The following is an 18,422-nucleotide window of genomic DNA, read 5'->3' on the forward strand; positions in this document are numbered from 1 at the left end:
GACATTTTTAAAACAATAAATTTATTCATTTTATTTAATGTGACACAACTCCAAAATTCTCACTGATACAATTTGAAAATATCTAAAATTGTCTGCTATAGTGGCACAACTCAAAAGTGCCGGTATTGCATAGAAACTTGATATCGACAGGGTTCGACTTCCACTGCACAACTAAAAACGGTCAGTACTTCAAGAAACAATTTATCTCAACCGACAACATGTCATAGCGACACGAGTGACGTCTAGCGGACATTTTTGCTATTATTATTGTGGCAGTTTTGCTCTTTTTTTATTTATGTAGGCACCATGACGAATCACAATTAACCTGTATTCTTGTTTCACATTTACACCAAAAGCATTTTTCGTGGGGCAAATGTGATACACCAATAAAAAGAACCATGTGATAATATTTTTGTCGTAAAAACTTACATACACACATTATAGCTATAAAGAAGAAATAACCAAATACTAAATCAGACTTACCTTGTGAAATATTAATTATATTTAAAGATTAGTAGAATCACTTCTACTGTGAATGTTGGGTTAGGTTACAATACGTTGCTTACACGCTGCTTACAGACCAACTGACTAGAAATTTCCTTCTTTCTAATGGTGGGTGGATTTGTACGCAATCTTTAACCGTTGTAATGTAATTATCACATTTACCCCACTTCATCTTAATATAAAAGTTTTCCATACGGTTCCAACTTACTGGGTCATATTGTATAAAAGTGGATATTTATTATTGGTAACGTGAGAATAGTTTTAAAAATAAACGAGATATAGCAAAATGCTTTATTCAGTATCAAGAGTAAGTAATAAAATACATAATGTAAATAAAGCTCTAACTACAAAAACCAACCTAATCTGAAACCACATATGCTCATAGAAATAGTTGCACACAAAAATACTGAATATAGTGTAGAATGTTGATATGTATACCCCAAAACAACAAGTCTACATAGTAAATTCTAAAAGGAAAACCATTAAAGGAGTCGACTAACGAAAACTTGTATTTTATTTAGTGCTTCTCCATCTTAATTTACTGCTTCATTACTTGTATTTTTTTAGTCAAAACACTCTTAAAGCTGAAATAAGTTTGCATAGCATCTGCCCACTGTCATTTTTGGGTAAAGCATCTAAAATCGCCTTTCCAACTTGAACATCAGTTCTATCTACTAGTTTTTAACATCTACAGGGTGTATAAAATGATAGGTCTTGCCAAATATATGCTATAATATTTACAAAGTACCATTTCGTTTTTAGTAGGGATATGTAGACCTAGATTGCATATTATTATGTAAAGCGATCAAAAAACTCGAAACAATTTATGTTACTTGTCTATAATAAAAAGGAGTATTTAATGATACCTTATTTAAGTTTTTACATTCTGAAAGTTTATATTTATTTATAAAACCAATACTTTTTGTAAAAGTATTACGCCTACTACGTAAGTTTAAGTTGCGATTTTCGACTTAAAAATTATATTTGAAATATATTATTTGTAAATGTTAGTTTTTAATTCAACACTTAAAATTGGTAGAGATGTTGGTTAGATAGCAATAGAGCAAATAATCGATTTAAATAATCTGGCTATAGAAATATCCAGCCGCCTCAATGTGAAATATGAGGCAAACTTCTAATGAAGCAAGCATATAGAGAAAAGGAATATTAGAATGAACCACGCTGGAAGAAAGCAACTGGCAGTGGAAACAAAAACAATAATATACACAAATATTCAACTTATAATGACTTTAATAGTGCAAACAAGAGCAAACACTGGTCAGAAACGGCGGAAATAAAATATACTGAACAAATAAAATTTTCCGAAACAAAACAAAAGACCAGAACTTGTTAGAAATTGACATTACACTATAAGTCCCGTATATATGTATAATCATAATGATATATATACTATAAGATAATAATTACTGTAGTTTAAGCACTTTATAAATAAATATAATTTATTACCGAGCTTACATTTGGCAATACACTAGTCTTTATACGAGCTATACAAAATAACTAATTACTTTTCAAGTTAGAAATTGTTAACTTCCAGTGGTTATATCGTTTGTCGACCTCTCAGGCATATTCTTATATTTAACACTTGATGAAACTACTGACTTACTATGTACTGTTCAAATGTTAAATGAACATGCCTCTAATCAGACTTTATATTAAATACGAATCTATAGTTACATACAAAATGTCACAGAATAATCAGGCAAATAATAGTTAACATCTGGTTAATATATTAATGGATAAAAGTTTACACAGACTCGGTTGGGCTTTGAAATTCAGAAAGAGCGTGAATTGGATTTTGAACTTTCTTTTGTGAGCCTTTGCGTACTTTGGCACGAACTTCTTCTGGTTTCTCTGGTCTGACTAACGGCTTCTTCTCTGGCGCTTTCATCTTCCAAACGACGATTGGCGACTAGAATAAAATAAATCATTCGCTGTAATGAAATCTATACGTTTAAATAAAATTTGTGTGTAACTTGTGCTAGAGAAGGCCTATGGCAAAACAGAAATATAGTGAAAAAAGTAATATTTCTTTCTTTCTAAAACAAGAGGAAAAAACACAAATATCTAATGAATTTTGCCCAAATAGAAAACAAAAGACAAATAAGTCAAAATTTGATATAAAAAGGTAACACTTGTGGCTTAAAAATTGGTGTGAATACAAGTTGTTTTGCTGTCTGGTGTAAAACAGTTGTTTTTGGTGAAATTTTCACAAAGCGTGTACACAAACTGCAATTGTAAGTGATCTATTTATTCATTTAATCAAAGTAAAAGAGGATATTTGCAAGATTATTATTATAGAGCAAAATATACACAAGATATACAGCAAACATATTGAATATAACAAAAACTTGTATAATTAAGCTTTAATCACTGATTAATTACTATAAGAGAGTGACAAATTACGACAGGAATACGGTCAAATATTCTACGACGTTGCCGGTGTGTGCAGAATATCTGGGAACGTACAAAAAAGTAAAAACAAATAGAAAACTGTGCATTGATAACCGTTCGACGAGTTGATTGGGGGTGGGTGCCTTCCGCATTACAACAGTATTTCTTGTTATGGGTCGGGCCAAACTGTCAGACGTTAAGACTAAATTAATTGGCAAAAAGCAAAGCTATTTTTTGACATAGGTTCCGTTTCGTATTTTCTTGGGTATATCTTGCGTTTTAAGTGGAATTATTAGAATAGGATTTTTAGTCTAGAAAGCAAACAACAATACATATAGATGAACAACGAAGAAAATAAAAACGGAGGAAAAAGACACAAACCGGAATACGACAGCTCCATTGAAGAAGTCAAGGAAAAGCAACATAAAAGTAAAAAAGCTCCAGAAACGGGCTTAAAAAAAGTAAGTACAATATGGACATGGAAGAGATTAAGAAATTGCCACATGAGGCAAGAAATTAAAGAAGATATCCTGGAAAGCAAAACAGAAATTAAAGAAGATATCCTGGAAATCAAAACAGAAGTTAAATATGAAATCAAGGATATGAAAAACGAACTGGAAAATTAAAGCAAAAACTTAAGCAAAACAAAGTAGAAACAGAAAAAAGAGAAGTAGAAAAGAAAGAACAAAAATGGGACAAAGAAAACGAAGAACTCAAAAAAATATTAACACTCATGGAGAATAGATTAGAGAAGATCGATAAAGAAAAAAATACGCAATAAATTAATCATATCAGGAATTGAGATAGACCTAGAAATGAAGAGAGACTAAGAGAAGACATACAAAAATGGTGGAAAAATAGCTTAAACTAAAAACTAGAAATTAAAGTGTGTTTAAGATAGGATACAAGAAATGTACAATAGAAACAAAGAGCTGGGAAGACAAACAAAAAATACTGCAAGAAAAAGATAAACTCAGATAGACAAGAGACGGTAGATAAATCTATATAAATGCAGCTATAACGTCCACGCAAGCAAAGATACAAAAAGAAATCACAGAGACATAGCAAAAGAAGAAGGAAGAAAAAGAGCAAAAGTCAAAATCAGGTACCAGAAATTAGAAATAAATGACAAAGTGTTGAAATGGAATGGACAGTTCACATCCATGATCGTCTTCAATGTCTTCTCTGAAACATAATCCCTTACTCTACCAACCCCTGAGGGCACTCACTCGTCAGCTTCACAACTATCCAAACACACAAACCATTAAAAATACTGAAAACTGGATGCCCTCGACATATTCCTTAAGAGTCGCTAATCAATCCACAAAGGACAGGGTGAGATTGGTGGCGAGATTGGTTTTCTGTAGTTTCCCTATCCCATTGCCAACGATACCTGTCCTAGGTGAAGACCTAGCCACGCTAAACTCCAGGCGTTTACTAAAGAAGTCCATCAATTCTGGAAGAAATCATTTGTTATCCATGAAGCTTATGATTTGGTGGCGGATTTGGACCTAGAAAATCAAACCATGCGAGCACAGCTGGACTTTACGGACCTCGAAAGGAGAACCCATACCTTGAAGAGGCATAGTGTCTGAGCGAGAATTCATAACTTATTCCTGGTCCAGGCCAAATAATAATTAAAATTAGACTGAAAATAAAGAAAAAATATGTATCCATTGTAAAATGTTACACACCAACTAATGTATCAGACGATAATAACACAGGACATTGTTATAATAAGCTCTCCATCGTACTAAATGAAATCTTTAGCGACGAATTAATCCTTCAAGTGGAGATAGAATATGCAGGATTCGATGACAGCCAGAATAGGTAAAGAAGGAATGAATCTCAAGAAAGGGAATGGACTACCTAAGCTCTGACGTCACAATGGGTGGGGATTATAAAAACTTTTCCAAACATTCATTCTTTTTGGTTATCAACATTCATTCTGTGCGATTGCTATTATTTGTTATTCGTAAATTTGTGAGGTAAGAATATCAAAGAATTATGATATTTACTATGAATGTTTATATTTTAAGGTTATGTAAATATTAGGTTATGATAAGGTTATGTTTGATTAAAACTTTAATTATTTTTTACTGTATTTCACAGTATTTTGTTGTTTTTATCGGGGTTATTTCAAAATAAATCATTATTATTTCATGAGGCAGAAGATCGAGAAGCCTTCGCAATGGCGATCGCCAATGTAGGATAATTCCGATACGGCACGTGAAGAAGAATGATGGACACTTATATATTGCCATAGATATCTGCATTATTTTCTAAATTGGCATCGTAATATTGTGTTTAGATTATACTGGTACATTATACTTACTGCGATAGTTCCTTGTCTTGGGTATTTGGTGGATGCCACGTATGATGCTTTTACTGTGAGAACTACAGCATTCATCAAGTTCTTAGCAGCTTGAATCAAAGAAGTAGCACTATCCAACTAAAAAGAGTGATAAAATTTATTAATATATAAATAAACAAACCATGTAAATAAAATATTTATTTATTTATTAAAGGAATAACCCCAATAATAGTAAAAATACAATAATACAGAAATAATTAACTTATGAAAGTACAAGAGATCTATTAAGTAACTCCTAACTCTTTAATGGAAGAGACACACTAAAGAGGTTGCTCATCAATGAAATAAGGTGTACCAATCCTGTTCACATTTCGGGTAAAACTGATATAACAACACTTATTAACATTTAAATAAAGACCATCCCTACTATTCCAATTGTATAAACGATCAAGATCAGCTTGTAAAGACAACCAATCTCTAAAATCTTCTATAACTCTCCAGAACTTCAAGTTATCAGCAAATATTAAACACTGACTGCTTAAAAAACAGCTCCCAATATCATTAAAAAATATGTTGGAAAAAATAGGTGATGTGTGTCCTCCCTGCGGAACACCTGAGGTGACCATTATTGGCTCTGAAATATTACTGGCAACCTTAACTCTTTTACAACGACCTGACAATGAATTTTTGATCCATTCAACAAACTGCACATGAAATCCCACAGAAAGCAATTTTGCAAGAGGAATTTGATGATCAACAAAATGTTTTACTGAAATCGGTATATCCACCTGTTTTTGACCCTCGATATGCTTCATCAGCTCAGACTGATAAAAAAAAATTAGTAGGTGTAGATTTTTTTGTACAAAAACCATGCTGGGATTCTGAGACAAGTCCACTGCACAACCAAGATAGCTGTTTAGCTATCAAACTATTGAATAATTTAGGTATTACAGACTGAATGCATATACTTCGGTAATTTTCAATGTTTTCTTTCTGACCACACTTTTTTAAAAGAAAATTGAGAACACCATCAGGTCCAGAGGTAAGCTAATTTGGAAGAGAACTTATGCAATTAAAAATATCAATGGTTAGGTTAAGTTAACTAACATAATTTGTACCAACACTGTTATTGATGGATATATTGGGAATCTGAAGGTTATTAACTACAGGAGTATATATAGACAGTTTGAAAGAAGCCCTTGAACAAATAAGCAATTTCTTGTCCATTATAATATATCGTTATTATATTTCCAAAATGATTTAGGATTGTCTTTTAACTAGCATCGATGCCTGTAACATATTGATTAAAGCATATACTAGACAAATGTTTGCATTTTGACCTAAGAAGAGAAAATTTATTATAATAGACTGCCCCGGAGTGATGACGTATTTTCATTGACATATGTCAGTTTCACTTTCCAAACAAACCTTGTTTAGTGTGGATAATTTGTATTTTTCGTTATTTTTTCATTTTTTTTTACATAATCTTTCGGCTTTTTGCAATATCTAAGTATTCTAATAGTTACTAAAATAATTTTACAAGGTTGTGTAAATAATAAAGCATGTTTTTTATAAAAATAGCAATAAAATGCATGTATCAGTAAAGTAAGGTTAGAATTTCTTTAATTTAAACTTTTTAATTATACTTCATAGAAATATAACACCGAATTATGATGGCATTATCGTAAAAACACTATGCTTAAGAAGAAAAAGCAGCAGAGGAATCAAAATAAAAATCTCACTTGCTTTATTCCTATCATAATCAATACAGCCATTGAGACTGGTCGAGTTGTATTCAGGAATATTGTAAATCATAACAATATGAGATCTTTCTATACGTTGCTGTACGTCATAGTAAACAGCATTGGATGTATTTATAGTGTTATTGCCTTTCAGAGGCACAATCTTATTATTTAATATGATTATTTCTTCTTTCAACTTAACAATTTTTCAAACAATTATTGGAACAGTTTTAAATGTGTCCCTACTTGTAGTACAAAATACATTAGTAACCGTTTCAACAATACAACAACTCTTGTCGCAGAGGTAGACAATTCACAACATCTTTCTACCAAGTGAAATTTAGTCCTACACCTATCACAAGCAATGGTTTGTTTCTCATCACGACCCAAATCGAGTGAACATTCACCACAACTGTTATTACTGGAAGCAGACATCATAACCTCAAAAGGCAATCTTAGGATATCAGTCCAATCCTCAGACTAAATGCACAGATTAATAGTGCACTGTGAAAAGAACTATATAATTCAACTAATGCATACAATATTTATATTTAACCAAACCAGTTGAGTGTAAAACAATTAACATCAAAAATAGACCTTGCTGCTATGTTAGGCCATGTTTTAAATGACCGTGTGTCCAAGTAATATATTTAGTACGAGTATACTTACCCCAGACACAATAAGTTCTCCACTGATGTTTTGAACATCCGCTTTGACCTTCGAGGTAATATTCATCTGGTGGCAGTAGAGAGCAATACGTTGCAAATAAGCCAACAAATCTTTTTTGGTGGAACTCTCTGGACACTGTTCGGCTATTTGACGTGTAAGTTTATCTAATTTGGTTCCAGCTTCGGAAATCTTTTTAGCCGCATTAATAACGTCCATGGTGGTTTTTAGAGGGCCACGACCCCTAAAAGAAAAATAATTGTTAAATTAAGGAGTCACAAATATCATAGAAGAGATTATTATTACAGACATTAAAAAATTAGTTTTTAATGTTTTTATCAATATTATTTTAACGTTTTTACTAATAATATAATTTATCTTGAAGTATTGCCATCCTGATATTTAAAGTTAATTGCTATTATTAATTTATAGGTCTACAGCATAGGTCCTTTATATCGTTTATTAATTTTTCAATACATAGACACGGAAGTCACGGAAGATAAAAAATAAATTTAGTATATAAATATGTTACGGTAAGAGTAGATAAATGGTAATTGTATACAAATACCAGAGTCGACGGTAAATGTAGGAAATTATTTTTAATTATCTACTTTTACCGGTAATTGTATACAATTACCAAGGATCAGAGGTAAAAGTATAAAATTATGTAATTAAAACAATAAACTTCAACAGCTATTCAAAAAGTGTGATTTTGATTGAACTGAATTAAAAACAAGAGACATTTTGTTTAACCTGAATTGAGTTTATTGCCTGAAATAATACAACTACTTTACTTACTTACTATTAGACAAATCACTAGAGTATAATAGACCAGCATTTCTGTGTCTGATTGACCTAAAGAAAGTGTTTGACAGAGTAAGGCTCAAAGATGTATTCAATCTCCTATATAATAGAGAAGTTCCCCTAAATATTATAAAAATTATCGAAAACATCTACCAAAACAACAAAATGGAAGTCAGACTAGATGGACAACTTACAGAACCTATAGAAATAGGCAGAGGAATAAGACAAGGGGATTCATTGAGCCCCATGCTCTTTAATTTGATCATGGATGAAATCATCAAAAGCGTTAACAAAGGAAGAGGATACAGAATGGGAAACAAAGAAATAAAAATACTCTGTTACGCAGACGACGCAATATTGATATCCCAAGATGAAGATAGTCTGCAAAGACTGGTCCACAGATTTAACATAAGAGCAAAATAATTTAATATGACAATCTCATCTCAGAAAACTAAAAGAATAGTAGTCAGCAAAGAACCAATCATATGTAAAATAGAAATTGATGGCATTAGTATTGAACAAGTAATGGAAATAAAATACCTGGGAATTACACTGTCTAGCTATGGTGACCTGGACAAAGAAGTGAGAGATCAAGTACAAAAAGCAAATAGACTGGCAGGATGCCTTAATAACACTATATGGCGAAACAGACACATTAACACTGAGATGAAGTCAAGAATTTATAAAGCCAGTGTAAGACCAATAATGACATATGCCTCAGAAACAAGACCTGACACAGCCACAGTAGCAAAGGCTACTGGAAACGGCAGAGATGAGAATACTGAGAAGAATTACAGGAAATACGCTGAAAGATCGAAAGAGAAATGAAGACATTAGAAGAAAATGTAACGTAAAGTGTATAAATGGACACAAAATAGAAAAAAAGAATGGAATAATCACATAAGCAGAATGGCGGAGACCCGTGTCGTCAAACTAGCAAGAGATAAGTCACCAATCGGCAGAAGAAGTATTGGACGACCGCGCAAAAGATGGAGTGACAACTTTCCATAGAGGTATTAATCCGCCAATGAACAAGCAGAATTGCTTATAAAGAGGAAGAAGAAGATAACTCTGGAGAAAGAAATGATTCTTTGCATATGGTAAATTGATTTCTGCTGTACAACTGTGGCAGTCGCCCTCCTTTAGTACCCAATTCGTATAATTCATTTTGAACAATCATAATAACAGCCAAAACATTTCTAAAATCACTTCTTGCCTTGTCAACATCGAGCACTCTTAATTTTACCGTATCACCGACATTATTAGTGGGACATTTCAAGTTTGATGTTTTAAGTATTTTCTTTGTTTGTTTTTCAAGACTTTCCTTTGCACAAGTCCGTTTAATTGCAACAGAATCTTGCCTCTGAAATTTGATTAGAATATAGTTCTTCTAGAATCGCATTAGATTCATTCACTGATGGTTGCTCAGGTTGTTCTGGTTCTTGTTCTATTAGAACATTTAGTTCATCCACTTCTACTTATTCACGTTCTTCAGAATCAGTTTCTTCTACTTGTTCCACCAAAGCTTCCAAATCTTCGAAATATTTTCTAGAATATCTTCTGGCAGTGATGAAGTTTTCAAACCAATTTTGGCAGGAACCCCAAATATAGCTTCATACGGACTGCACTTGATGCCAGAATAGTAAGCTCGGTTCTTGGCAAATTGTACAAATCAAATTTTTTGTTTGGTTGCTTTCCAACCAGGAACTCAGCATTTTCTGTCTTGATTCGATGTTCAACAGATCCTTGTGATTGACTGTGTCTTGGCTTGCCATGTATAATCTTCAAATATTTCCACATGGAGCACAGTTCTTCTATAATTCTGTTGTCTCGTCCGAATTCTCGTCCATTGTCGCTTTGAATAATGCTAGGAGCTCCAAAGGTACAAAAATGTCAAGAAGAACTAATGCAACTTCTTCGGCACCTTTGTAATTGTACAAATATCAGCTTGGGCTTGCATATCTACCAAATCTATATGACATTTACTATTCATTTCTTTTGACTCTTCTGACAGTATGGGTTTGACTACTAAACCTTTTTTGGGAATTTAGACTTTTTCTGGCAAGTTTCACACATATCCAAATAGATAGTTATAATTTCGGCAGTTATGTTCATGTACTTCTGTTGTAAATCTTTCAACATTCTTGTTCTACCTCCATGCCCAATAGATTTATGGGCTCCGTCAATTAATTCAAAGAGTTCTTCCAAATGAACATAAAATAAAACATTCTGTTCATCTTTACTCAAGGGGCAAATCAGTTTTTCAGTTTTCCAACCTTCATGACATTATACTTTTTCAACTGCTTGTCGTCATCCGGTATTTTACCACTAGTTTTAGATTTACTTACATGTACATTGTTTATTAAACTTTGGTACTTCTTATTTGTAAGCAAAACCGTATTGTGCTTTTTACTATTCGTCACTACTTTTGTATTAATGCCTGGTTGCACCAACAGATCTTAAGCTCCAGCTTAGTCCAGCTCCGCTTATAGCTAAGGGCCGCCTTAACTCTCACTTACGTTGCACCATAATTTTCGATTCTTATCTAAGCACGTCTTAACTGAGACGAAATTTAAGATGCAATTCACGTGGCAACCATGTAACTTGTCAATTATTGTCATATGTTAACATATGAGTATGGCATTGATACTCATCACCTGTTTGTTGATTTTAGATGTGCCTATGATAGTGTTGAAAGAAACGCACTGTACAAGGCCATGATAGAATTCAGCATACCAGTACACTTGGTAAAATTGGAGAAAGCGACCCTCTCAAGAGTCGAGTGTAAAGTTAGAGTGCAGAACGGAGTTTGCAGAACGTTCCAGTCTCAGATAGGACTTAGACAAAGAGACAGCCTATCATGCCTTCTATTCAATATTGCACTAGAGAAAGCAATAAGAGAATCTGGAATAACAACCAGAGGAACAATTATTAATCGCAGCGTACAATTACTAGCGTACGCCGATGACGTCGACATTATTGCAAGAAGAAAGGCGGACGTGGTCGAAACAGTCAAGGCGCTTGAAGCAGCAACAAAAAGAATGGGACTAGAGATTAACACTAGTAAGACGAAGTATATGAAAGTATCAAATTATATACAATCAGCACAACCCGAAGATCTAACGATCGGAACATTAACTTTCGAAGGAGTAAGAGAGTTTATATACGTAGGCTCACAAATTAATATGAATAATGCAGTAAGTGCAGAAATTAACAGACGGATATATCTGGCAAATAGAGCCTATTATGGATTAAAAAAAATTTTAACAACAAGCCTAGTTACAAAAAGAACGAAACTAGTGATATACAGAACTCTTATCAAGCCCATCCTCACCTACGCTTTGAACGTAAAATCCTCCGGCATATCTATGGAGGAGTACAGGAGGGCGGATTATGGCGTAGACGCTATAATTTCGAACTTTACCATCTGTATGACAAACCTGATATTAGGTCCATCAAAATTAACCGGCTGCGGTAGTTAGGTCACATAGAGAGAATGAATGAGATGGAGCCGCCAAAACATTTATAACCAAAGAATAGATGGAGTGAGAAGGAGAGGCAGACCCAGAGCACGATTTAAGGATCAGGTGGAGGAAGACTTGAGAATGTTGGGAGTACGAAACTGGAAAGCCAAGGCGAAGAATAGGAGAGAATGGAGACTTATCCTTGAGCAGGCCAAAACCCACCATGAGTTGTGGAGCCAATAATGATGATGATATCATATGTTAACAACAAAAAGTCTGGAAAAGACCTTTTTCTGGAAAAGATCACTGCCTATCTCAATCCACCAATAGCATAATCTACATTATATGGGTTTTTCTATATTATATGGCTGATTATGGTAGTTGTTGACCTTATCTTGCAAAAATGCAACAAACATTAAACACTGGCAAAGCTGTAATTTACTGAAATGTGTACTTAATGAGTTTTCTTGTCATCAGACGATACACAGTTTTTTTTCTGAATTTAAATATTGATTATATCGTAAGTAGTAACTCTCTTTGTTTTATTTATTTTAGAGTGTAATAGATACAGCTGAAAATAAAAAAAAATGTGTAGGTATCTGTATTCCACAACACAAATGTCAATTTTTTTGAGGTTAGATTGCTCATCTTAAACTCAGACAGCAATTTAAGATGAGAATAACGGGGACTTGAGATTAGGATCGGTTCAAGCTGAAAATTGATCTAAGACTCAATGGTGCAACGCCTATGTTTCGTAAGCTGAGCTTAAGGCGCGTCTTAAGCTTAAGATATGTTGGTTCAACCAGGCATAAAACTCTCTTCCATTGTTAAATCAAAAATGATCAGTGCTAGGATAATGTAACGTACAGTTGTGTATGTAAGTAGATTAACACAAAACGTTATGTCGGTAAAGAAAACACTTCAAATATAGATAGGTAACATTATTGTTAATGTTAACCTATCTATCTATGTTAAATATATAGGTATATACCTATGTTAAACAAGGATAGAAACACTTTTATGTCTCAATCAACACTGCTGACTGAAGACTGTTTATGCACGAAGTAAACAAAGGCATTGTGCTTGCGTGTCAATCGTTATAATTTGAATTTCTTACTTTTACCAAGATCCTCTGGAAAATGTATACAATTACCGTTAAAAGTAGGAAATAAAGGGTTTTCAAAGAATATTTCCTACATTTACCTTCGACTCTGGTAATTGTATACAATTACCGTACCGACCAGATTATCGACACTTACCGTAACATATATAAATCTGTCATATAGAATTGGATAAAATGGTTAATATTTAGAGCGTCGTATGTACTGTAAAGAATATATTAATCTTATGAATATTGTACCTGGTAAAATCTGTCATTTCCATCATAATCATACACATGTGTTTAGCAAGAACGATAATGTCGTTGCCAGTGTCGTCCCATTTAGCAACTTCCCGATCAAATTTGAGTTTTTCACTCCTGAAGAACTCAACCTGTTGCAAAATCTTCTGTTTATCTTCTTCCGGCATTTTACCCATAGCTTCCTGCAATAAATAAATAAAATAGCTTGTATTTTCTGTAATAAATAAATATAAGCAAGTAAATTTTGGCAGTAACTTACCCTAGCGGTTGTAATTCCACTAATATCTGGATACTCATCAACTCCATGTTCGCCTGTGTGAGCACTCGCTAAAAATAAATAAATGGTATTTTAAAAACTGTTCTAGTCTTTGTTTAAGGGATTTCTATTTACTAAAAACTGTGCATGGGTATTTAATTTTACATCTAATGTAAAAAAATATTGATGTTCTCATAATCATAATGACCAATTTGAGGTCTATACAAAATGTTAGCCATTCCTAAGTTAATGAGCGATTCTCCACTAAATGGAAAATCCCTTCCCAAGATAATTTTATGTAATAATATTTTTACGTTTTTTCTATCAACAATCTATTATTAGGTATTCTTGGCATGTCACAGCATATTTAGTAATTTAATACAGGAATATTTAAATAAATGAACCTCAAACACCTTAAAACGCAGTCCCTTGGTACGTCCGTTTTCTAGAATTACAACTCCTGTTAAAGTATTTATTTTTTGTCGTTAATAACTGAATAAAAAATATCCAAATATGTACATAAAAAACTGGTAGGTAAGTATCTTTAGACATCACCATTATATTTTTAAAATCAAATTTTAATCAAAATATCTACATATGTGCAAATGCTGTCTTCAAATTATTCAATGTGTCAAATTTTGTTTTGGGCGGGCTATTTAGATCGTGAAACAGAACGCAATCGGTGTTAACTTGTGAAACCACCAGCAGACGCAGTGGTGACACTAAACACAATAGCGGTTGTCCACTTAGCTCCACAACAGATTTCTGATGTCAGTTTTGACCAAATATTGCAAAAGTAACCAGATCTAGATTTATGTCTAAAAGGAAGAAGTATATTTTATTATTATTTTCCTATATCTGTTCTAGTTTTTGAGAAATAAGTCTATTTAAATATTTTTTATGAAGTACAATGTTAACACTGATTTTTTGTAAGGCATCGTATAATTAATATTAATAATTACTTTAAGTAGTTACTTGATTCAAAAGTACTAATTTTTCAAATTATTATGTGAACCTAAAATATCGGTTGTTATAATTAATTAGCAGAACTAATGTTTTTTTGTTTTTTATATTTTATTATGACTGACTTTAGCGTCATAAAATTAATTTTTTGTATATTTGACAGTACATATAAAACATTTAAATTAAACTTAACAAAAATAATTGTTTTTGTCCATAAAATCTTCCCCTGTATAGCGTCCCCTGTCACAGGTTTGCATAAAATTGTCCATAACTCAAAAACCAACAGGAAAATGTGTGGGCTTTTTAAAGATATATATTTAATTTACTATTCCCATTCATTTTATTAACAAACATTTAGACCATTTAATAAAATTTGCTTAGTGAGTTTGCAGTTTTGTATAAAAAAATTTCCAAATATAATAGAAACACCAAAATAATGTTTTCTTTAATTTTGAGCATAGTTGATTTTGTTTTTCTACCTTCCTATTACTCGGATTGTTTAGAAGTAACATTGAATGGACATGAAAAAGGTGTAATGATCAATGATATAATTATTATAAATAAATATTTGACTTACATTTGCTTCTTGTTTCTATCAGATAGTTTTCATCCAATTCAACATCCTCTGGATCTAAATCTTCATCGGCCTGCAATTACAAGATCCAATTAGAATCAATTAATTATCAATAACGGAAACAGATAAAATTAAATTATCGTTATTATTATTAATGTTACGCTATCGCTTAAATAAAATAAATAAATTTAATTAACTTACTCTATTCATTAGAACGGCTCTTCTTATTTCCCTTACTCCATCGTAAACAAGTCTAGAAGCATCGATAAAATCGTTTTCATCCACTTCTTTGGGAGGACTATTTCCCAAAGCTTGGACTGCAACTTGCACTCTTTGAGTAAATTTCGGCATGACTTGGTCATTCAATACTTTGACAGCTTCAAGAACACGTTTTGTATAAATGCAAGGTTCATAATTATCCATTTCAGCTGTTACTACATTGCATACCCTATTGGATCTTCCTCTTATACCACTGGCAGTGCGATCCAATGTGTCAGAATCACCTGAAATATCATTTAATTATATTTAACAATTTCAGAACAAGTTAAAAATTCTGCCATTGCAATAGGAACACGAAATGATAAAATACTCTTTTCTGCAGGTGAAATCCGCAACATAATTTTTAAGCAATTTTAGAATTAAGTATTTTAACTTATATAAACTATATTTTCAACAAAATAAAAGCCTATAAGCGGTTAAGAGTGGATATTTAAAAGGCCCATGCTTTGACACCATATAAGACACCTGACCATATGTAACATTTAATCATGCGTTTCCGAAATTGAAGATTCAAGTTATTGTTACAGAAGAGCTACCTCATTTTTTAAAAAGTTGCATGAGCTAACTCAACTCTACATTTTATATCTATATCTGGATCTAATTCGGTAATATAATAAACCAGATATTTAAAATTGAATACTCTTTGTATTGGTTGTCCATCTATTTGTAATTGAATACATTTACGTCATCGCTCAATATAACTGTATCATCTTCGTATCTGATGGTATTTATCAGTTTTCGATTAACTTTTACACCATGTTCCAAGTTGTGTTCCAAGCATGTTTAAAGATTCTATCTGAATATCCATTAAACAACAGTGAAGAAAGCACACAACTTTACTTGACGCCATTTAGAATCTTAAACTTTTTTGTCGAGTTCCTATCAATATGAATGGTTGCTGTTGGACGCCAATATAATTTTTCAATGATCCTGACAATTGAATAAACAGCTCTATTCTTCCCATAATACAGCAGTACTGTGGGAAATCCTGTCAACGTCAAAGTTTGAGTTTTATCTTCTTCTTCTGATGCTCTCCATTACTGGAGGATTTCGATCACTACATCAAAATGTCACTCTTAGTAATTGTTGAACGTTCATGACCGTCCATGATCTTCAGAGACTGGTGACCAGAATAGCGAAGTATGGAAAACAGTATGGTCTAACAATGAATGTCAAGAAGACGTAATTTATGAGAATATCGAAAACTCAAAGAAATAACGAGAATCTTCTAATAAACGGAACCAACGTCGAACAAGTGGACAAATATGCATATCTGGGAACAATGATTAACCCCACAAATGATTACATTCAGGAGATCAAAATCAGAATAGAAAAGGCTAGAGCAAATTTCAACAAAATGAGAAGAGTGCTATGTACAAGGGATTTAAAATTGGAACTAAGAGTTAGGTTGGCGAGGTACTATGTTTTTTCGACTTTATTTTATGGAATGGAATTTTGGACCTTGAATGCGACATCAATGAAAAAACTGGAATCATTCGAGCTGTGGGTGTATAGAAGAATTCTGAAAATATCGTGGACAGAACACGTCACAAACAAAGAGGTTCTGAGAAGGATGAATCAAGAAATAGAAATTTTAAATATAATTAAAACAAGAAAATTGGAATATCTCGGACATATTACACGTGGAGAGAAATACACCTTGCTCCAACTGATTATGCAGGGAAAGATCCAAGGAAGGAGCAGCGTAGGGAAGAGTAGAATGTCATGGCTGCGCAACCTGAGAGAGTGGTACGGATGCACATCAAATGAACTTTTCAGAGCAGCCGTCCCAAAAGTCCGAATAGCTATGATGATTGCCGACCTCCGCCGCGGAGATGGCACTTGAAGAAGATGACCGTCCAAGTTCTGATATTGCGAAGCCATGACATGGCTCTTGTGCCTACTCCTTTTTGGCCCCATATCTGCCCTTCACTTATTATTCGTAGCAGGTTACATAGTGCGTCATAAACTAACGCATAAATTCATTATTAGCTAAATAAACAACATTATTACAAATTCCCGAAACAGATAGATTTTTGATTTTAAGTTACTATTGTTTTAAATTATCTCATATACAGGGTGAATCACCTTCGTATGATGACGTCATCACCATTTTTTTAATGGAACCCCCATTTTTTTTTTAATTTACAGATTTCCCTTCCTGAGCTGATTCCAAAAATGCAAACACGTTGCTTCAAATAGATTTTCTTCTTCAGGTGCCATCTCCGCTACGTAGGTTGGCAATCATCATAACTATTTTAATTTTTAAGGCAGTAGCTCTAAATAGTTGTTTTGAGCTGCATCCAAACCATTCTCTCAGGTTCTTAAGCCATGAAATTCGTCTTCTTCCGATGCTTCTTCTGCCATCTATCTTTCCTTGCATTATGCATGATGCCATACTTCTCGCCCCGCATCACATGTCCGAGATACTGTAGCTTTCTTTATTTAATTGTAAGTTCAACTTCCTTCTCTTCACCTATTCTTCTCAGTGCTTCATTGTTCGTAACTCTATCTACCCAGGAAACCCTCATAATTCTTCTATAGGTCCACATTTCAAAGGCGTTAAGTCGTCTCATTGTGTCTAGATTTAACGTCCATGATTCCACTCCATAGTATAGTACACTGTATACGTAACATTTTGTTGGGCGTACTTCAAGAGCTAATGTTAAATCTTTGCCACATAGGACTTTTTTCATTTTCATAAAATTAGAACGTGCTTTTTCGATTCTGACTTTAATTTCTGCAGTGTAGTCATTATTTTCTGTTATAAGTGTTCCTAGGTAAGTGTACTTTTTTACTCTTTCGATCTGCTGGCCCTCTACTATCAAGATTTCGTTAGTATTATGGTTGTTTTACAAATTTTCATAAACTTCGTCTTTTTGATATTGAGCGAGAGTCCGTACTCCCTACTACTATACATTACTATTTTACTTATCGAGTCTTTCCAGGTCTTGTAAACTATCGGCTATTATTACTGTATCATCTGCATATCTAATGTTGTTATCTAAGACTCCATTTACTCTTATGCCGACTGTTTCATCTTCCAGAGTTTCTCGAATTACCTCTTCAGAATAAGCGTTAAAT

At 33.1% G+C, this 18,422-nt stretch overlaps 1 protein-coding gene across 1 annotated transcript in view; it reads right to left on the bottom strand.

Moving 5' to 3' along the window:
- Positions 1-781: 781 nt before the first annotated feature.
- The window catches only part of alpha-Cat (catenin alpha), a 40,532-nt gene continuing 22,891 nt past the window's right edge, over positions 782-18,422 (bottom strand). Inside the window, exons 6-12 of the mRNA XM_072545771.1 lie at positions 15,261-15,562; positions 15,063-15,132; positions 13,526-13,593; positions 13,267-13,448; positions 7,642-7,882; positions 5,252-5,368; positions 782-2,434 (exon numbers count right to left, since the gene is read on the bottom strand). Coding sequence (XP_072401872.1) covers positions 2,270-2,434; positions 5,252-5,368; positions 7,642-7,882; positions 13,267-13,448; positions 13,526-13,593; positions 15,063-15,132; positions 15,261-15,562 — 1,145 coding nt within the window. The 3' untranslated portion in view covers positions 782-2,269. The remainder of the gene's footprint in view (positions 2,435-5,251; positions 5,369-7,641; positions 7,883-13,266; positions 13,449-13,525; positions 13,594-15,062; positions 15,133-15,260; positions 15,563-18,422) is intronic.

This window comes from Diabrotica undecimpunctata, chromosome 10, assembly GCF_040954645.1.
Source record: "Diabrotica undecimpunctata isolate CICGRU chromosome 10, icDiaUnde3, whole genome shotgun sequence".
Taxonomy (NCBI): Eukaryota; Metazoa; Arthropoda; class Insecta; order Coleoptera; family Chrysomelidae; genus Diabrotica; species Diabrotica undecimpunctata.